The sequence below is a fragment of the Dryobates pubescens genome, chromosome 37 (genome assembly GCF_014839835.1).
Source record: "Dryobates pubescens isolate bDryPub1 chromosome 37, bDryPub1.pri, whole genome shotgun sequence".
In the NCBI taxonomy this organism is placed as follows: Eukaryota; Metazoa; Chordata; class Aves; order Piciformes; family Picidae; genus Dryobates; species Dryobates pubescens.
In genome coordinates this window covers 781,117-802,714 of record NC_071648.1, presented here as the reverse complement: position 1 = coordinate 802,714, position 21,598 = coordinate 781,117, and the positions used below count along the sequence as shown (strand labels likewise).

General features: G+C 44.3%; 2 protein-coding genes across 2 annotated transcripts in view; both read right to left on the bottom strand.

Annotated features, from left to right (window-relative positions):
- COL5A2 (collagen type V alpha 2 chain) overlaps positions 1 to 5,974 on the bottom strand; it is a 47,872-nt gene extending 41,898 nt beyond the window's left edge. Inside the window, exons 1-3 of the mRNA XM_009911204.2 lie at positions 5,946 to 5,974; positions 4,643 to 4,675; positions 3,918 to 3,971 (exon numbers count right to left, since the gene is read on the bottom strand). The gene's annotated coding sequence lies outside the window, so the exon portion shown is untranslated. The remainder of the gene's footprint in view (positions 1 to 3,917; positions 3,972 to 4,642; positions 4,676 to 5,945) is intronic.
- Positions 5,975 to 7,726: 1,752 nt separating this feature from the next.
- The window catches only part of LOC128899026 (collagen alpha-2(V) chain-like), a 49,419-nt gene continuing 35,547 nt past the window's right edge, over positions 7,727 to 21,598 (bottom strand). Inside the window, exons 2-3 of the mRNA XM_054177027.1 lie at positions 10,457 to 10,681; positions 7,727 to 7,790 (exon numbers count right to left, since the gene is read on the bottom strand). Of these exons, the coding sequence (XP_054033002.1) occupies positions 7,735 to 7,790; positions 10,457 to 10,681 (281 nt within the window). The 3' untranslated portion in view covers positions 7,727 to 7,734. The remainder of the gene's footprint in view (positions 7,791 to 10,456; positions 10,682 to 21,598) is intronic.

Below are 21,598 nucleotides of genomic sequence, written 5' to 3'. Positions count from 1 at the left end.
CTGGATGATCTTTGAGGTCCCTTCCAACCCTAACAATTCTATGATTCTGTGTCTGAACCAGCATGGCTTGAAGTAGCATGGTTGGAATCAGCATGGTCTGAAACAGTATGGTTCCAGTAAAAGGAAAAGCATTCCCAAGGATAGCATTGGCAATAGGATTCCTGGAATAATTATCTTAATCCTTGATCTGTCTTTAAGCTCTGACACTCCTACTGCCTGGCAATCAGGAAAAAATATTCTTCTTATCAGGCATCTGGCAGAAGAAGTTGTGAATGGATGGTGTTTGGAAATCAGCAAGATTTGTGCATGTTGGATGGAAGCAGAAGGCTCTAGCACAAACCTTTACTATTTGATATTTCTGTTATAAACAGAAGAACACACTGCCAAATCTAAATGTCTAAACTGGCCGAAGAAGGAAAAGAATTAGTTGTCTTCTTTTGCCTGTTCTCCAAATAGAGAGAAAACAAAGCCAAGCAAAAAGTTGCCTGTGAAGAACTGAGTGAGCTTCAGCACAATGCCTAATGATTTTCAATAGCCAAACCAAGACATCTTAACAAAATAGGAGATAAAAAAGGTCCTTTTTTTCCTTATCTTTTTAGAACAGGATCTACTTTTCATCACCAAAAATCAACCTGCAACTAACCAGTGGTGTATAACCAGTGCTTGGGAGGATAAAGTCTTGATTAGACCTATTTATTTTCTATTATTTATAGGTATATTTTTTAAAGCCCTTTCAGTTTCTTTCACCAGCTCAAGATCAGAGAGGTTTAAACAAACAAAGAAAAAGGCTATAAAATCTTCTTTTGGGGACTGGCCTGCTGGAGAGAAGTGAAGGGGAAAAGTACCTGGGGGTCCTGGTGGATGGAAGGTTGGCCCTGAGCCAGCAATGTGCTCTTGTGGCCAAGAACACCAATGCCATTCTGGGGTAATTAGAAGGGCTGTGGCTAGTCACTCAAGATAGGTTCTCTTCCCCCTCCACTCTGCACTGCTGAGGCCACATCTGCAATACTGCGTCCCGTTCTGGGCCCCTCGGTTCAAGAAGGACCTCAGGGAACTGCTTGAAAGAGTCCAGCGCAGTGAAACAGAAATGATGAAGGGAGTGGAACATATTCTTTACGAGGAGAGACTGAAGGAGCTTGGAGAGGAGGAGACTGAGAGGTGACCTTATTCATATTTATAAAGATGTAAAAGGTGAGTGCCAAGAGGATGGAGCCAGGCTCTGCTGGGTGATGCCCAATGCCAGGACAAGGGGCAATGGGTGGAAGTTGAGGCATAGGAAGCTCCATGGAAACACAAGGAAATTTTGTGTCACTGTGAGGGTGACAGAACACTGGAACAGGCTGCCCGTGCGGGCTGTGGAATCTCCCTCTCTCCAGATATTCAAAACGCACCTGGATGCATTCCTGTGTGATCTGGTGCAGGTGATCCTGCTCTGGCAGGGGGGTTGGACTGGATGAGCTTTCGAGGTCTCTTCCGGCCCCTAACAGTCTGTGATTCTGCGATTCTAAGAGAGGCCACGAGGTGGCGCCGCTTCAACACACAAACTACCGCGTCGGGGCCCATCGCGGCCGCTCCTTGGGAAACCACAGGTTTGGTCTGTGAAGGGTAACTGCAAATGCGGCTCGTGGTAAGAGCACTCTCCAACTCCTACCTGGTTTAGCTGCTGCTACAGTCGAATGTAAATCCCTATTGAAACTAAACATATCAATGTTTGGATAAGTGGACAGCAAGGTGGATTGAGCACTGGCTGAATGACAGAGCTCAGAAGGTTGTGATCAACAGTGCAGGATTTAGAGGTGCTCTCCATGGGTCAGTACTGGGTCCAGTCTTGTTCAGCATATTCATCAACGACCTGGATGAAGGGACAGAGTGTACCCTCAGTAGTACTCCCACTTGGGAGGAGTGGCTGACACTCCATCAGGCTGTGCTGCCATTCAGTGAGACCTGGAGAGGCTGGAGAGATGGGCAGAGGTTCATGAAGTTCAACAAGGGCAAGTGTAGAGCCCTGCACCAGTACAGGTGAGAGGCTGACCTGCTGGAAAGCAGCTCTATGGAGAAGGACATGGGAGTGCTGGTGGACACCAAGTTCACTGAGAGCTAGCAGTGCGCCCTCATGGCCACAAAGGCCAATGGTATTCTGGGATGCATTAGGAAGAGTGTGACCAGCTGGCTGAGGCAGGTTCTCCTTCTCCTTTACTCTGCCCTAGTGAGGCTAAATCTGGAGTACTGGGTTGCTGATGTTTAGGTGGAACTTGCTGTGTTCCAGTTTGTGCCCATTGCCCCTTGTACTACCACTGAGCACCGCTGAAAAGAGCTCAGCCCTGCCCTCATGACCCTCACTCCTTAGATACTGATAAGCATAAGATCTTCTCTCAGTCTTCTCCAGGCTAATCAGCCCCAGGTCTCTCAATCTCTCCTCATCAGAGAGATACTTCAGTCCCCTCACAATCCTTGTGGCCCTCTGTTGGGCTCTCTCCCTGTCTCTCTTGAACTGGGGAGCCCAGAACTGGACACCACACGTGACCTCACTAGGGCAGAGCAGAGGATGAGGAAAAATCTATATTGACCTGCTGGCCACACTCTTCTTAATGAACCCCAGGATCGCATTAATGCTCTTCTTGGCCCCAAGAGCACAGAGAGTTTTCACAATACAAACTGCAGGTGTGAACTAGTGTGGTTCTTTCACAAGTAGAAAAGGAAACTCCAGCACTAGCAGTCACTCTAACCACAGCAGTGCTCTTCAGTCTCAAATCTGCACATCTGAACCTTTGACATAATTTCAGAGAGGCTGACTGCTTCCTAATTGTTTGATATTCCTTGAAAGCAGCATTTTAGCCTTTGTCAAAAGAACTCAGAACTATTTACAGCCTGCTGGTACTTTGGGTGCTTCTAGCCACCACTCTGGAGAGCCATAAAAGGGATGCTTGACACAGAAGCAGAAATAACTTAGTATCTCATTGATAACTTTGCACATTAGGAAAGCACTTCAGACATCTTTACAAACACAGTCAAGATTCCTCTGCACACCAAAAGACTTCACAATTGCTCTCAGGATTCTCTTAGAGATCTTAATGCTCATTAATGAGACAAATGTCTTATGGTGATCCAGAGAGCAGCAATGGCTTGGCATCCATCTCAAAGAGGCTACACACTTCACTGCTTTCCAAGTGTCATTACCATCTATGGACAAAAGGAAGAAGGAACACCACAAAGGAGTCAGTTTTAGGCATATGCCTCAGCTCCTGAGGGGTAGGAAAATAGCCACATAGAAGTTACAATCATACAACACTTTAAACTCTGCTTTTAGCAGCTTCTGCTCTTTGCCCTAGCTTCCTCCACAGGGACGTGTCGTCTTTGGCATCTTCAGCACTGCCTTTTGGCCTTTCAGTGGTTCTCCACATGCAGACACTGAAATTCCCTCATGAAGTCTGCATTCCCAGTGATTGCATTATTCACCAGCATACCAACATCTGTAGTCATAGATTAACTCCTGCTAGCTTTGCCTTGTCTGAAGCACTCTGAGACACGCAGCTCACACTGCTTCGGATTCAGGGTAGCAGCCAGCAAAATGCCAGTGAGCTCTTAAACAGGTAAAGGTGGTAGTCCAGTTTTGTTTGCTTGCTTGTTTGTCCCTTGAAGAAGGCTCTGTTGCTATACTCTCATACACTGCTTTGGGTGTGCATGTGGAGAAAGGACGGCTTTTAGTGGAAATACTACTACACTTCTCACCATTCTCTCAAAACATTCAGGTTTCAATTTACCCAGGGAATGGTTGGGGGTTTTTTAATGTTGTTACCTAATTCTTAGAAAATATGAGGAAATTTCAGGTAACTCTAGAAGACATGGAGACAGTTTAAAGCCATCTAACATCTTGAGGTTAGCCCAGTACTTGATTTCTGAGACATTGGATAACTTACAGGTCTTCCCTTTGGTCCTCGTTCTCCTCGTGGCCCTTGTGAGCCTGGAGGTCCCTAAAAGGGAGATTGGAAATATTAAGTACCTTTTACACTAGCTAACAATTAACAAAGCTCTGACATATGAAATGCTACTTTGAAAATTAATTTGTGGTTGTTCTGTTTGTTGGTTTTTTTCACATCACCCTAAAGAAAAGCTACAGTCACCAAGCACTCAATATTTCTTCTCATTTGTACATTGCTTGGAGGAAGTAGAAGTGGGATGCAGGGATCTACAGGAAGGATTTTATCTCCAATATGCTCCACAGGTTAATTTTGCAAGAGTTACTTGAAGGCTGGAGGCTCTCAATGTGGAGATGTACAAGTCTGAGATATCCTTCCTGCTAGTCCAGAACTGCTCTCTGCTTAGCTGCAGCTGAGGAGCATACTGTCTATCTCCTGCTAGACCCCTGCTAGACAAGCATTCCCCAAGCACCCAGCTCATACAAAGGTGCTCAGACATGCACGTACTAGAATCACTCATCCATTTATTTAGGGCATGGACTGACCTAGGACTAGTGAAGAATCCCATAACCCTGCTGCCTCAAATCCAGCAGCTGTGCAGACTACACAGCCCTCTACACAAACCACTAGAGCCCTCCTTCATGTCACCCTCACAACACAAAACAGAAACAGCAGAAAGTGGAAAATGCCATCAGGAGAGAAAGAGGAGGTCAAAAAGTACTCACAGCTGGTCCTGGGCGGCCTCGTAATCCTGAAACCTAAAAGGTGATAGGAACTACAGTTACCAGAGAACATCATGGCTGTATGTGCAGAAAATTAGCTATTGAAAAGGGAATGGCAAGAGAGACAAATTGAAGTATCAGGCAAGTTGTAAGGCTTTTTAGGAAACAAAAATTGTGTGTGTATCTCTCTCTCTGTATTTCTGTATGTATATATAAATATAAACTCCACTGGCTAGCTCTTGCCAGTTTGAAGTTGTTTTATAAGCAATTTAGGCAAAATCTTGGAAGTATCATCATGGAATCTTCAATTCCTTTGTGCTGTTTTGGTTTGGATCTGTTGGGGTTTTTAATGAAGGGAGAATAATCTCACTGTCTAGAATCTTGGGAGGAATATCAAAGTTAGCCTTCTGGAGCTGTCAACACAAGGATGTGGAGCTGATGAAGCAGGTCCAGAAGGGAAGGCCACTAAAATGATCAGGGGGCTGGAGCACCTCTGCCGTAAGGACAGGCTGAGGGAGCTGCAGTTGTTCAGCCTGGAGAAGAGAAGGCTCCAGGAAGAACTAATATTGACCTTCCAGTACCTGAGGGGGGCTACAAGAATGCTGCAGAGGGACTGTTTCCAAAGGCCTGCAGTGATAGGACAAGGGGCAATGGTTGGAAATTAGAGAAGAGCAGATTTAGATTGAATGCTAGAAGTATGTTCTGAAACAGTGGTGGAACACTGCAACAGGTTGCCCAGAGAGGTGGTTGAGGCCCCATCCCTGGAGGTATTCAAGGCTTGACAAGGCTCTGAACAACCTGATCTAGTGGAGGCAGTCCCTGATGACTGCAGGGGAGTTGGACTAGATGCCCTTTGGAGGTCCCTTCCAACCCAAACCATTCTATGATTCTACTATCATTGTTTTTCCAAACAAAAAAATACCCAAAACATGAAACAAATCAGTGAGTTACAATAATTTAGGCTCAACCTGGTCTTCTAATTTGTTTATCTTCATGATAGAAAGGGATAATAAAGATAGAAAGTGACAGCTGACAGTTTTCTCCATCATTTCTGCATTCATTTACTATTATACCTCTACAAAAGTCTGACTATAGAGATTATGACAGATTGAACTCAGTAAATCTTTAGTCCCAGGATCCACCTGGCAGGAATTTCTAATGTTACATATGTGAAGCAAGGTAATTCATTCCATTCCTTTCATTTCTAGGCTGTGCATTTTGGTTGTATTTTCCTTAACTGCTTCAATTTAAAGCACTAAACTTGTATACTTCTAGAACGTGCTGATAAGTGATGAAATTAACTTACAGGTGGCACTATTCCAGGTTCTCCTTTTTGTCCCTGCAGGGGGGGAAAAACAGCAAAACATGAGAAGGCAGTAAACAAGTGAAAATACAATTGATAGCACCAGTTTCACCCACACCACTCCTGGGACTGTGCTCAGACTCAGGATACAACTGCTCCCCCTCTACACAGCCCTAGTGAGACCCCACCTGGATTACTGCATTCAGTTCAAGAGGGACAGGGATCTACTCGAGAGAGTCAAAGGGAGGGCTACAAGGATGAGTAAGGGGCTGGAGCACTGCATTATGAGGAAAGGCTGAGAGACCTGGGGCTGTTTAGTGTGGAGAGGAGAAGACAAATAGGGGATCTAATAAATGTCTATAAATATCTGAGAGCTGGGTGTCAGGAAGGAAGGGACAGCCTCTGCTCAGTTGTGCCCTGTGACAGGACAAGGGGCAATGGATGTAAACTACAGCACAGCATGTTCCATCTCAACATGAGGAGGAACTTCTTCACTGTGAGCATCCCAGAGCACTGGAGCAGGCTGCCCAGACAGGCTGTGGAGTCTCCTTCTCTGGAGTCTTTTCAAGCCCCATCTGCATGTGTTCTTCTGTGACCTGCACTAGATTCTATGATCCTGCTGTGGCAGGAGTCAAAGATCTCCAGAGGTCCCTTCCAACCCCTAACATCCTGTGACCCTGGGGAAGTGTCTGCATTAGCTAATCCACATTATTTTCAATGACTGTGGACAGTGGTTAAACAAAGGCTCTAAATTAGCAGATTTTCTCTAACTGCATAAGAAAGTGGCTGAAGGAAGCGTGAAAGTGAAACATTACCATGATACTTATTAAGGACTAGAAAACACTTGATGATAGCATTCAGATTCCATTTCTTCAAGGTATGAAGTTAAATTAAGTTTAAATTAAATTAAAATTAACATAATCAAATCTACCAACAACAAAACCCTTTGTGTCCACTTGCAGTGTAGAGACAGAATACCAAACGATATCGCAAAGCTTCAGAGTGAAGGACACAGCATTTGCCAGCTGACTTTTCTTTGAGCTGAATGTCTTGATAATGATTATGTGCTGCATAAAATACCTGGCTGGAGACCTGCTGGTGGTAATCAATTCTATTAAGCCAAAAAAAAAGAGGACTTTGTAAAGATAAAAGATCTTTCTGCCTTGTTTATCAAGTAATAACAAGTTGGATGTGGCTCATTCAAGTCCATAAACCACCTCTGTCTAGACTAGAGCTACTCGGTTTTAGTGAGCATATATATATATATATCCCCTTGATCACCTTAAAACTATTTCAACTGTTTCTTGTAACTGCTTACTACCTGAGGAATTCCTGAATCAGAATGTATTTTCATTTTTTTAGGGGATAAGAATAGATCTCTTTTGTTTAATGAAAGATGCTGCCCACACAGCCATGGCTTACATCACCCCAGTGCTATCCACTGCACACTGGGCAGCGAAGTCCTAGCCAAAACCAAGCTCCAACTTCCAATAGTTTGGTTTCTAATGACCTAATGGGTCCCCTCCCTCATTTTGAGGCACTGCTAGAGCTGAAACAACCAAACTACTCAATCTGGAACTCCTTTGGTATAAGCAGCAGGGATTTTCAGCCAGCAGACTCATGATATTAAGAGCAGGATTATTGCCTGCATCCCAGGAATTTTTTTCCATGTGGACTGCAATCTTCCTGGCCATTGAGAAAGGGCAAGGAGAAAGAATTAAGTGTTTTGAACAGACATCATCTTGAATTTCTCTGAGGAGCTCCAAGAGACTTTTTTAACAGTTGCAATATACTAAAAATAATATAGTATTAAATAAAATGAAGGAATTCTTACCTTTCTTCCTCTACCTATTAAAAAGGACAAAAGAAGAAAAGAAAGGAAATTAATGTTTTTACTCTGAGAGTCAGAACACAGTGAGTTGAGTGCAGGTGTTGCAGCTAGAGCCATCTCCAACCTTAGATGCAGAGAGGACAGTGCATTGCCTACAGGGGAAGTTCCCAGGGACCAACATCCTCCCCTGGTCAGACGTGAGGAAGAGCAATGGTTTGCAATGATGTCCCCTGATTCTCAGCCCTTTTTCATCATTGCACATGGTATGAGAAAAAGCACTTTAGGAAAGCAGAGTTGCAGAATCAGAGAATAGTAGGGGTCAGAAGGGACCTCTGGGGATCATCCAGTCCAAGCCCCCTGCTAGAGCAGGTTGCCAGGATCACATCCAGGTGAGTTACAAATCTCTCCAGAGAAGGAGAATCCACAACCTCTGTGGGCAGCCTGCTCCAGTGCTCCATCACATACATAAAGGGTGGCTGCCATGAGGAGGGAGACTCCCTTTTTACAAAGAGTCTCATGGTAAAGACCAGGGGGAATGGGGATTGGATGCCAGGAAAAAACATAAAACCAGCATTTGAACTATGGAACATTGGAGCAAATTCCCAAGGGAGGTGGTGGATTCCCCTACATTAGACAGTGTCAAGGCCCAGCTTGACAGGCTGCTGGGCCAGCTCTTCTAATGTATATTCTTAACCTGAAAGGCTGGACTGGATGATCCTTGAGGTCCCTTGCAACAGGGTGCACCTATGAATCACCCTCAAAGGAAAGTTTTTCCTTATATAGGCAGAAGAATATCTTGCAGGGAATTGTTCAGGACTAGCCTGACTACTGACAGAGAAGTCAAAAGTAGCTTCATTACTGACTTGGATACAAGCAATGTTGGTGGATCCACAACATACTACCTGGTGTTTTTCAACAGATATGAGCTGTCTTGAGGGATTTTAGGCTTGTTTCTGCTTGAAAAGATAATCATGTGCCACAGAGCCACTCTCCTATCCACAAAAATCCTTGAGGAATCACAGAATCAACCAGCTTGGAAAAGACCTCAGAGATCATCAAGTCCAACCTATTACCTAATACCTAACACCTCCTGACAACCGAGTCATGGCTCCAAGTGCCACATCCAGTCCTTTTTTGAACGCCTCCAGGGAATGTTGTATTAATAACTTGAAAAGCAGTGAGGAATTCTGGAATGCAGCCACATTGCTTTTGTATTTGCTGGGTGTACCTTTGCTGATGTTGGCCTAAGGCCCCCCAAACCACAGCAGGATGCAGCAGCTCTTTATTAGTGCTTGCCACATCCTACTCCATCGCTCAGCTACACACATTGCTACTACAGTCTCTTTGTCACTACTTTGCCCTGTTTCAAGTTATTCAGTGGCAAATACAACTCCTGAAAATTGATGCTTTAATTATGATATACAGAATGTAGTTCAATTAATTCAGTACAGAGTATTAATAAGCAGTAATTGTAGGATAAGAGATTCTCCCTTAAGCAAATGGAGGGCTGGAAGGATGGCTTCATCCAAGTCTCTCCAGGAGGAAATGGAGAGGAAAAGACATAATCTTGAAGGTATGCAACAGAAGGAATGCAAACAGGGAGTTAATAATAGCTCATGTTAATGTGGTTTTTTCTCTTGCATCTCCCCAAAGGATCAAGTGTCTATGTTTCCACTCTGGGGAGACACTTTATACTGTGTTCATTTCATTGTTTAACTGCAATGTTTACATTTATTCACCTATCAAAGGGGCATCCTATGTATTTATATAATAAATAATATGTAGACTCAGAGAATTGTCAGGGTTGGAACAGACCTCAGGAATCACCTAGTTCCACCCCTCCTGCAATGGGCAGGGACAGCACACACTAGAGATAATAATTAATATATAGTAAACCCCAGATGTTTATATATCTTCCTATATTATATATTCATTTATAATATACACTTATTTAATTACATAATATAAAATTATATCTAGTTACATATCTTGTAATTACATTATTCTGTATCTGTTGAATACATATGTTCTATATATTTATGTAATTTATCTTAATATAGAACCATAGAATGGTCTGGGTTGGAAGGGACCTCCAAAGGCCATCTAGTTCAACCCCCTCTGCAGTAAGCAAGGGCATCCTTAACCAGATCAGGCTGCCCAGAGCCCTGGCAAGCTCCACTTTGAACATCTCCAGGCACTGGAATGTGCAGCCCAGGGAGGTGGTTGAGTCATCAACCCCGGATGTGTTCAAAGGTTCTTTGGATGTGGTGCCTGGGGATATGGTTTAGGGGTGAATCTTGTGCAGGGTTATCACCTGGACTTGGTGATCCTGAGGGTCTTTTCCAACCTGAATGTTTCTGTGGTTATATATATAATTGATCTTAATCCAGATGAACCTCAAAAAAAGAAGTCAGAATTCAACATCCTTCAACTATCAAGAGGAAATTCAGCTCAAACTTTTAGTTATAAGCCCATTTGGGCTTCTGTGAGCTTCATAGAAGAAAGCTATTTACACAGCCAGCTCAGGTGTAAGCCCAAGTGGTTTATACCTGTCAAATACTTACTATTTTCAGCTTTAAACTTTCACCATAGAAATACTATTAAAAACCTCGGTTTCACGAGGGTCCCAGCTCTCTGGACTGTCTTTCAAAGGGAAAAAAGGCAAACTGAGAAGCAATCTTACCAATGGTGGGTTCCAAGTCACGTGTTGTATGAGGACACACAGGACAGCACTCTCCTGGGGGCACTTGTGGGTTCTCACACTCCAGCATATCTTGACACTGGATTTCATCACAAAGAATAGCTCCATTGTCACAGACACAGATTTGGCACGGTGAGGGCTTCCAAATATCCCTGTTCAGGTACATCTGGCCATTCTGAGTGCAGGCTATTTCTTCAACATCTTCTCCTAGAATAAGAGAGACAACAGACGATGCATTTTACAACCGTGAAATCAAAGGCGAAGCAGGGTCAGGACAAGGAAGGAACACATCTGGAGAGGAGAAGCAGCACCATGTACAGGAAGAAAACAGTCCACCAGCATAGCTGAAGATGATATTAAGGACTTCTAAATATTAGTCTTCTTAAATGCCTTTTGTTATTTTACCACCTTATCTCTTGATCAGAAAGACATAAAATAGTCTCCTCATGAAGTGCACAGACCCACCATGGTATCAAATGAACACTGCCTGATGAGTCTCTGGATGTTATTCTCAGTAGGGTACTAATGCTGCATTGAGGAACTCCTGCCACATGCCTGCCCTTTGCAACAGTTCTGCACAAGGAGTAAGAGACATCCAAGCATGGATAAGCACCTGAAAGACTTCTGCAGAAACAGCATATACTATCTGCTCCCTGACTCCAATGGCTTACCCAGCCAGACGCACAACAGTGTGCAGCAGACACAGCACTGCTGCTTGAAAGGAAAACTCATTCATTAGGGTTGGGGTGTAAGATAATGACCAACACGGAGAATCCAATTTTCCAAGCAACACAGTGAAGTCCCTGTCCAGAGGCAACAGCAATCTCTATTGCAAGAGTACTTAGAATCACTGAATCATGTAGTTGTTTTGGTTGGAAGAGACCTTTAAGGCTGTCAAGGCCAACTGTTAACCCAGCACTGTCAAGTCACCACTAAGCCATGTCCCTCAGCATCATATCTCACAGACTCACAGAATATTAGGGGCTGGAAGGGACCTCAAAAGATCATCCAGTCCAAGCCCTCTGCCAGGATCACATAGAACAGATCACACAGGAATGCATCCAGGTAGGCTTTGAATATCTGCAGAGAGTGACCAAGGAAAACCTTCCTATCAAAAATGTCTTTGAAATTGGACAATGCGATTGAGATCAGCAATTCCCCAATTCTAACTGATACAAGACTGAGAATAGGGGCAATTACATCTATATCTAACCTATATCTATACCTAACCTATATCTAGATCTAATCTATATCTACATCTAATCTATATCTACATCTATATCCACACCACACCCCACTACTCAAAGGTGGTGGCCACGATTTTAAAGCAAACCTGTGGTCAGTGCAAAAATTAGCAGCTCTAAGCAGAAGGGCCGTTCCACTGCTCTGTGCAGTTCTCTCCTAATTTAAACCAGATGTAAACAGCAAATCACAAAGCAATAAATGCAAACAGATTTGGAATTCCAGCTTCATGCCTTAACTCAAGTCCAGTTACTCCATCAATGTCAGAGCTGGGAGAAATGAAGCAGATGTGTCATTAACTGTTGCCTGCCACCACTCACTTCTGCAGCCTTCTAAGAGCAACTGAACTCCAAATATCTAACAGGAACTGAAATCCAAATGCATAGCAGGCCAGCTCCTCCCTTCAATTGTTTCATCACAGCACCTGACAAAACGACTCAAAGGGGTGCTGCAGGAGCTCAGGAGGAAATGTTTTCAGTGTGAAGTAAAAGGCATCCACCAAGTGTGGCTGAGCAGTCCCTTCCTGACACTGTGAGGATGACTCTCCGACCAGCACATCGTATTCTGGAAAGCGCCGCTCTCTCCTCTCCCTTGTGAGCATGACATCACGCGCTGTCTGACATATTTAGCCTCTTTCCCCCCCAGCTGTCTGGCATATGGTCTGTGTCTTCCTGAGTGTATCAGCCACAGAACTCCTTGTGCTCTTCAGAAGAGCAGCAGTTTGCATAAATGAAATGTCTAAGTTCCTGAGCTCCGAGTCAGCGTTCTGTCACAGCTTCAAACAAACCGCAGAGCAACTGCTTTGGCAAACCAGCCCCGAGCCAGATGGGGGCTGGCTTCTGCCTGGGTGCTGCTCAGCTGCCAAGAAAGAGGCAGGCGAAGGCAGGGGGAAAAGCACTTACCAACTTCTGGAAGGGTATTAAGTTTCTTTTCCTATCAGACTGCAGATATGCTGATAATAAAAAAATCAACCCAACACCAACAAACAAAAGAAGCCAACTCCAAATTACTGCCAGAAAAGACATCTTCCATTTTTAATCTTTTGCTTACATTTGGTTCTTCTAGCTCTGCTTCACTCTGTGAGAGCAACCTGAAGAGAGCAGCTCTTTCAGAGCCATCTCCTTCCACAAGCACATTTTGACACTTGACTCTCAGACCTGAACTGCAGACGCATCATCCATCTGCAGACAGATCAGGAAAGGAAGCAAAGGAAATTGTTCCATCGTCTCCTCATGGAATTAGAAAGCTGCAAGGTTTTCAGTGACAGAGCCCAATTCACAAACTGTTCTTTCCACCTCTGCAAGTTGTAACACAGTGTGCTGAATAGCTTGAGAAGTAGCCTTGCAGATTCTTGATGTGGCCTATTAACTGATTCCTTCTTACCAACAAACAGCACAACTCCAGTGGGTGTTGGACCTGACCAGAGAATCTACAGGGCTGCAAATCCATTGAAGTCCAGGAAAATGAGTTTCAAAGCCAAGTGTAAATATAAAAGACAAGACATTCATGAGCATGTACAACTTCATGAAAGAAGGTTTCAAGGAAAAACACCACAAATGGACAATACAATTGTTTTTCTGCTCTGTATTATCTATTGAAAGATCTCTTGGACTTTAAAGGCCCCTTTGATCAGAGGTCAGTTACAACTAGCACACAACTAAGATACCTGAAGACTACACATCAACACAGGACCACAGGCTATTAGGGCTGTAAGGGACCTCTGGAGATCAGGCCCAACCCCCCTGCCAGAGCAGGACCTTAGAATCTAGTGCAGGTCATACGGGAACAGATCCAGATGGGGGCCTGAAAGTCCCCAGAGAAGGAGACCCCACAACTCTCAGAGAAGCCTGTTCCAGTGCTCTGTGACCTGCACAGTAAAGTTCCTCCTCAGATTGAGGTGGAACCTCCTGTGCTGCCGTTTATATCCACTGCCCCTTGTCCTGTCAGAGGGTGCAAGTGAGCAGAGCCTGTCCCATCCCTCTCAACACCCACCAGTTCTTACAGAACTTGGCAAGATTTCTTAATGCTTTGGTGGCATCAAGACTCCTGCTGAAATACTGACACCAGGGAAGTCAGCGACAACATTTTACCTACTTAAATGATAACAGGAGAAGGTCACACTTGCGCACAGGCACCTGTAATGCACTTGATTCGTAGGAATCAGAGCAAAACAGCTCGGAAGGGAAAATCCCATTCCGCAGTGACACGTCGGGGCCCAGCTTCGTGACAGCACAAGTGCTGGGACACACACACACGACACTATCCCAGCCACTAGATGGCTGTCAAAGCCCATCTGTTACCACCATCAAGGGTCAAGGCTCTGCGCAGCGAGGGCTCCCAGGCACACCCTGCTCTGGGCATTTTGTGCCGAGTTTGGTTTTCTGTCAAGTAACTTTCTCTCAAGGTTCATTCCACTCCTCAACAAGCCAGCAATGGGGGTGTAACGTGTTTTAAAAGATAGCATATGAATCCGTTTTGATCTCACAGCACCAGGCAGACATTGCTTTGAGAGTAACCCCTGGAAGTTCACCGGGGCTGGGTTTGCTGTGTCAAGCTGCTCTTCATTATGGCACTCCTACTGCTTTCACTGACTTCTGGTTTGCATCTTGCACATGAACAAGGCAGGCAAAGCCTGAGCATAGAGCCAGGCAGAATAAAAGGAAAGAAAGAAGGAAAATAGCATCGTAAAAAGAGAAGGTGAGGCAGAGGGGAAGGTTGGTCTCTTCTCCCTGCTATCAAGTGGCAGGATGAGAGGAAAGAGCCTCAAGTTGCACCAGGGAACATTTTGGTTGGCTATTAGGAAATATTTCTTTACAGAAAGAGTGGTCAGGCTTTGGAACAGGCTGCCCAGGGAGGTGGTGGAGTCACCCCCCAGAAGTGTTCAAAAACCAGGTAGTCATGGCACTTCAGGACATAGTTTAATGGCCATGGTGGTGTTGGGTTGATGGTTGGACACTATGATCTTAAAGGTCTTTTACAACTGAAATGAATATATGAACCTAGTGCCTTGAGCAAAATTATTTAGTTAATGAAGGGTAAGAAGGGGGTAAGAAGCCCCCCCACTGCAGGGAGTCTTGCTGAAACTGTCATCCTAAGAACTTCTTTTCCTTGCAGAAACATCCCCAACACCCCATACCATGCTCTCCTGCTCCTCACCTGTGCTTACAGACAACCTATTACAGAAGCAGCCAACCACCACAACCTCATCTGAGGAGATGGCTGGTATACAATGGAAGGGAATTCATCTCTCAGTGCCCCACTTGGGGGAAAACAAGGGCCTGAGCAAACTCACAGATAGAAAGGTTTTCAGCAGACATTAACAACTTTGTGTCATAGATGAAATGCTAAGGGAAAGGAAAAGATTGGACAGCAAAGCAGCTCCATTTCGTGGCAGTCCCACCAGCGGGATAATTAAAGGGGCCCAAATGCTGATAGGTCTACAGCAGTAGAGAACATAGCCTAACAAAGGCAGAAAAGATGATGATGACTGGTATTGAAAGCACAGCCTTCCGGTTTTCTGCTTGCTTCTTGCCACGAGGGACTTCTTGACGCATACTGTAACCAAACCCTGAAGCTTTTCCATTGCTTAAGCTAAAAAGACCAGGAGAGGAGAATGAATGAATAAGAAGGTGAATGAATGAGAAAGGGGTTGGAAACAAAGCAGCTTGTGCAGGTAGCGTCCCATCCTCCCTTTGTCATCCTGATGCTAGTTAGTGAAAAGCACAAGGAAATATAAGATTACACAGATAGAGTGGGGTTTAAGTTAAATGAAAAAATCAATCAGTCTCTAGAGCATGACAAGCTGAGATTGCAGTTATGAATTACAAAACTGAACCCTGCTGACTCACAAAGCAGAGGTGCAGAAGTAAATGGAAGTGAAAGATGAGACCTGCTCACAACCATTTTGCAGATGGACTGCTGTGCCTCCGCACAGACTGCCAAGCACGGGGCAAGAGGAGCTTGGTGTTAATAATCGTTGACTGTCAGCCTGTCGCAACAATAACGTCAGGCTTGATCCAGTTCCCATTAAATCAGTGGGGGAAAGCCTCTCATTGACTCCAGTCAGAATGAGAATGCTTGTTTTGTTTATCTTTTCATAATTTCCCTTTTGGAGTGGCATAAATAAAGCATTATCCGAATCACCGTGCCATGCACATGAGAACGTGAGCACCAAGTACTCAGGGAAAAAATCAGATGATTCTCAGGAGTGCTGATAAACACAGACCCTATTCTGCATTTGTTGCACAGGAACAATTCTTGTCAGCAATGACTAACAGCACAGAGTTTACATAAGTGCTCTGCACATACACACATGAGGATGGATCTGGGATCCCTTACCGCCGAAAGGCCGAAGCGATTAGCAATTCAGTTCATATGAAGGATTTGATTGTTAAAATGAAAGCGGATTTGCATCCAGATGTTTCCACTCAGGATGCATCATACATCTCAGTGAGCTTCAGATAACAGCCACAGTACAACAAGCACTTAAATCACAGAGTCATAAAATGGTCTGGGTTGAAAGGGACCTCCAAAGGTCATCTAGTCCAACCCACCCTGCAGTCAGTAGGGACATCCTCAACTAGATCATAGAACCATAGAATCAATAAGGTTGGAAAAGACCTCAAAGATCATCAAGTCTAAGCCTGTCACCTAACACCTCATGACTACTAAACCATGGCTTCAAGTGCCATGTCCAATCCCCTCCTGAACACCTCCAGGGATGGTGACTCCACCACCTCCTTTCTCCTCACCTCCAGCCTAAACTTCCCCTGGCACAGCTTGAGACTGTGTTCTCTTGTTCTGGTGCTGGTTGTCTGGGAGAAGAGACCAACCCCCACCTGCCTACAACCTCTCAGTAGTCTTTTGTGGTTCTACTACTAAAGGGTCAAGAGGATGATGCCAGTCTCTTCTCAGAGGTGCCCAGTGACAGAACAAGAGGCAATGAGCATTAAGTGGAACACAGCAAGTTCCACCTAAACAGGGGGAAAAGCTTCTTTCCTCTGAGGGTGCCAGAGCCCTGGAACAGGCTGCCCTGAAAAGTTGTGTACTCTCCTTCTCTGGAGAGATTCCAAAACAGCCTGAACATTGTGATCCAGGGCCATCTGATGTAGCTTTAGCAGGGGGGTTTACTAGATGATCCACAGAAGTCCCTTCTAACCCCTACCATTCTGTGATCCTGTGATACTGCCTGCACTGTGACATCTGGGTCCCCAGAACCCATATGATTCCAGGGGCTGACTTGAGCCACATTTGACAGAGACCTTGTGAGAGACCAGGTCACTGAGACAATTATGCTCCTGCAAATTTTGTGACCATACACAGTCAGGAAGAGAGGAAATGCCAAATTAGTGCCCAAGCAAGGCTCCCTTGTAAGACAAGTGGGTAACAACCAGTCCCTTCCATATGCTTTTGGGTACGCACGCGGGCACCTGGTTTAAAACCCAAACCTCCAGGAAACCAGCTTCCATCAGAAGTGCTTCTTAGGAAAAGAGGTGGTGGGGTTTAATCCATGCTGCAGAGTGCCTGCTTAAAAACCAAACAAATAAATAAAAGGCCCTAGAGGATAATCTGCAAAGTTGACAATCAGTCAGTGTTTGTAAAGCATTCCACACATTAAAAGATGTTAAAAATGGATTTTCAATGTGGTCGAGAGGGTCAGCCCTAGCAAGGAGCTGCAACCCTTTGTGCCTTGTTTCAGAAGAAGTCCCTGAGGGCTCTCCTGAATGATGAGGATGATTTTAAAACATATATTTTAGGACTGGCAAATTACAGACTCAACTGTTTTTCCTGCAGACTCCACAAATAGCATTAAGTATGAATAAATACTGCTAAGTATCAAGGTGCAAGCAGAGATTTAATTAGCTGTTGAAATTCTATAGCAGCTAACCAAAGCCTTACTGAAGAACATACAATTTTCATCTGGCAAGTCCCTCCTGGGAGGGAGTTCACTCTCTCAGATTCATCAACCAAGAAAATCCAACCTCCAGTCCAGAGGCAGAAAGCAACAACCAAACTACCCTGACTCAGGAGAAGAGGCAATGTCCCAGGGTAAAGGGGTCCCTGAGTGGGATCTGGCCACTGGGCTTTATCTCTTCTAGAAAATGGTGCCAAAAAAACCTGCTTCCCACTCACCACTGAGATTCCAGATTTGGCTGAAGAGGGAAAACCAAAAAGGAGAAACTATGCTTGGGATACTGTTAGGCTGCTCTGAATGAAATCAAACTAGCCAACTGCTTCTCCTGTTCCCCTTAACTGGATGGGAACAATACTACCCTGCCTTTGGGCTGCTTGTCTGTATGTCCCCCCTTCACACATGTTTATGTCTCCACCAGGGTGACTAGGAGTTTTGCTTGCCTTTTAATGGATAACTTCCAACACAGAACATTCAAGAGCAAGGTTTTTATTACGAGATTCAACACATGCTGGACACAAAGGCAGAATATACTGGGATCCCTTCCAGTAAAAAGGATTCTCTTGCTGGTCCCACAGCACTGTCCAATGGTTATTACACTGTTCAGTTCCCTAAGAGCATCTGATGATGTAATCTGCATATTAACCTCACTATTCCTGAGCTACTGAACAAGCCTCAACCCTTCTAAACATCCCTCTTATGCTATGGGAGGACAGGTAACCGTGCAGCAGCTGACAGACTGTTCAGGTTGGTCCTTTTCTGTTGGTTACACCACAGTCTTGGATCTTCAGATTTCAAAAGCACTTAGTTAAACTCTCTTGAGTTATCCCATGATTAAGGCTAGATGCAAACACATTTTCACTTGATGGTGCCAGCACTGATCCCTGAGGAACGTCACCACTGAACCATTTCTCTGTGAACTCAACAGCCCCACTAGGTTTGCATTCATCTCATTGTCCACCCATTCAGTCCCATACTGAATACCCCCCCAATTAGCCTATGGACACTGCAGGAGATGGCATCAAAGGCCTTCCTAGACTAGAGCATCTACTTTAATGAAATTACTGATCAGACATTGGAACAGGCTGCTCAGGGATGGTAGAGTCACCATCCCTGGAGGTGTTCAAAAAACATGTAGGCACAGCTCTTCTTACTGATTCTATGATTCTGTTCTGTCATTCTACTGCAGATTAAAGCAAATCCTACCAGAGCATAAGGAACTGTGCCTAAGGAGTTTGAGCTGAAGTCTAAACCAGCAAGTTAACAATGAAAATGTAATCTCCTCCTGCTTGCTGCTTTGGCTCACTGTTCTGCAATCAATGAATGTTTGACTTCTGTCTTTCCAAAATCCAGCCTTGGACTGTTGTGAATTTGTGACAATAAAAAATAATGCATTCTGGCTGTGAAGAAAATTCTCTCAACTGCTTCTGGTGCCAGTATCAGCAAGACAGAGTTTCCACTTCACAGCACCACTGGATTCCTGTAGTAAATCTATCAGCGATTCACAAGAAGCTATCTTGGTTGTCCAGCCAGCCAACAACTGACTGCCCCAGCAACAAGCTGTGCACCATAAGGCTGCACTGTGCCAACCAGGTCCTGAAATACCCATTTCTTGATGGTGCCAGCACTGATCCCTGAGGAACGTCACCACTGAACTGCCAACCATTTCTCTGTGAACTCAACAGCCCCACTAGGTTTGCATTCATCTCATTGTCCACCCATTCAGTCCCATACTGAATACCCCCCCAATTAGCCTAGGGACACTGCAGGAGATGGCATCAAAGGCCTTCCTAGACTAGAGCATCTACTGCTGTTCCTTTGTGTATCAAGCTGATTATCTCATTATAGAAGCAATCAGCTTTGACCAACTCAACAGAAAAGGGAAAAGTCATTGAAGAGCCCCTAACTGCAGCTTGATCTTCTCTTCTCTGCAGCCATCTATCCCAACTCCTACAAGTTCTAGTTCCACACATCCTGTAATGCTCAAAATCTTCCTGATAACATAGGCAAGAGTGCCACTGCAAAACAACTGTTTTGCCTTCCTAATTTTGTAGGATTTAGCTCCTTTGAAGTCAGGCAAAACTCCTGTGGATGCCTTTTCTTGTTACATCTAAGAGAAACACACTTGCTGCTGCCCAAACATCCTCATTCTTTGAAGCTACACACATCAAAGTTCCATAGAAACCTATCATTACACGTTGCCTTTCCCACAAAGCTTTTCTCCATTGTGGTTGTGCAAAGCGGGCTCATGTAATCCCCTAAATGCATCCTAGCTGGCTAACATCACCCTCTTTTTGAGCTAAAAATACAGATTTGTAATTAGCAAGAATATTCAATTCCATAATTAAAAATCTTTGCATTCCAACAGGCTCAGCACTGCAAACTGGAGCGAAAACTACCCAGTGCTTGGGTGGAGTAGGGAGGTATTGCTGGAAAGCTATACTCATAACATGCTGTTTGCACAGCAAAGCTATTCATCTGCTGAAACTCTGGGCCTCTGAGAAATTCAAAAAGAAGAATGGTAAGCAAGAAAGTCTGCAAGAATTCCAGGAAAAAGAAAAAGCCTCTGTTCCTTTTCTGCTACCATTACCTCTACCACACTTCAGACAGCTCAGTCAGCAAGTTCTGGTTTCAAGATGACATGGAACAGGCTTTGGCAGCCCTCAGGGCACCCCAGCTGTTTTCTGCACAGCATCAGGGATGAAGGCTGTGAAGGAGCAGCCTAGTTTTAAGTGTAATCTAAGGCAATCACGTACATGCATAAAGAAGAGACAGTGGTTTAGGTACACCTCATGCCCAAGAGAGAGTTTAAATCCTTACACAGGTTAAACTTTCTTATTACTTACAGATATAGGATCAATAAGCAGTTTCCTTCTTTCGGTGCATAAAATGAACAGTGTCAGTAAAAAAACCCAACAAAGTAATTAAAATTAACAAATAAAAATCACAAAAAAGATGAATGTTTTAAAGAAAAAGAAGAAATCCTGGAGAAAACCTATCCACGATGTCATTTAAATGCATAACACTGACAAATGCTCTTTCAAAAGCTACATACTAGCCATTACTTTGCTCTCCTGCAGGATTATGGTTTCTGGGACAGAGGAAATGAAAGGCTTTCCTGCAGGCTCTCCTGTTTTGATTCTTTGGATAGCCTTCCATATTCCAGGGATGAAGCATTATGAACTTTTGTCAGGCAAGCAGTCCATACGAAAATGACTTGAAAGAATTAAAATGCAAGTAGGGATGAGGAGCTCAAAACAAACCAGCTGTCATCACCCCCAGCTACTGTTTGCTTTGAACTTGAAATCTACTTTCTATTTCCCCCAGTTCCTCCTTTCAAAATTCCTTTACCATTTCTCAGATATTTTTAATTTTCTCCTGCTATTGTTTCTTTGATAGGAGCCTTTAAAAGCCCAAGAAGGCAGCATCCGAGTTACAAGACTATTTCCACCCCCCCAAGTAAAGTTCTGTGAATACTGACATCTTTTGCAGCAGTTCACCCTCACGGCAGAGTGAGAAGATGTCCCCAGGTGTGTGTAAAGGCAGACAGTCCAGAAAAGCTGTACTGTAAAAGAATGACAATCTGTCTGGGGTTGTGCAAAGCATCCATGCTTAAGGGATGCAACTTAGATGCAAAGTGACTTTCAGGGAACAGAGAATGGTTTGGGTTGGAAGGGACCATAAAGATATCTAGTTCCAACCCCTCTGCCAGGGGCAGGGACATCTTCCACTCTAGTGTGACTGTGCCCCACTGCTGGTGTAAATACTCAGCCTTGTCATTGCACTCAGAGATCTGGACAAGTAGCACAGGGAATCCTGACATAGAGTTGGGCCCTTAGGTGACCAAAGCTAGTTTGGTCTTTGAAGTGGAAATCTCTGATTGGAAGTCAGGAATCTGGCACATCACTTTCAATGAAGTTTAACAGTGAAAATTGCAAATGGAATCATTCAGGTTCGAAAAGACCTGAAAA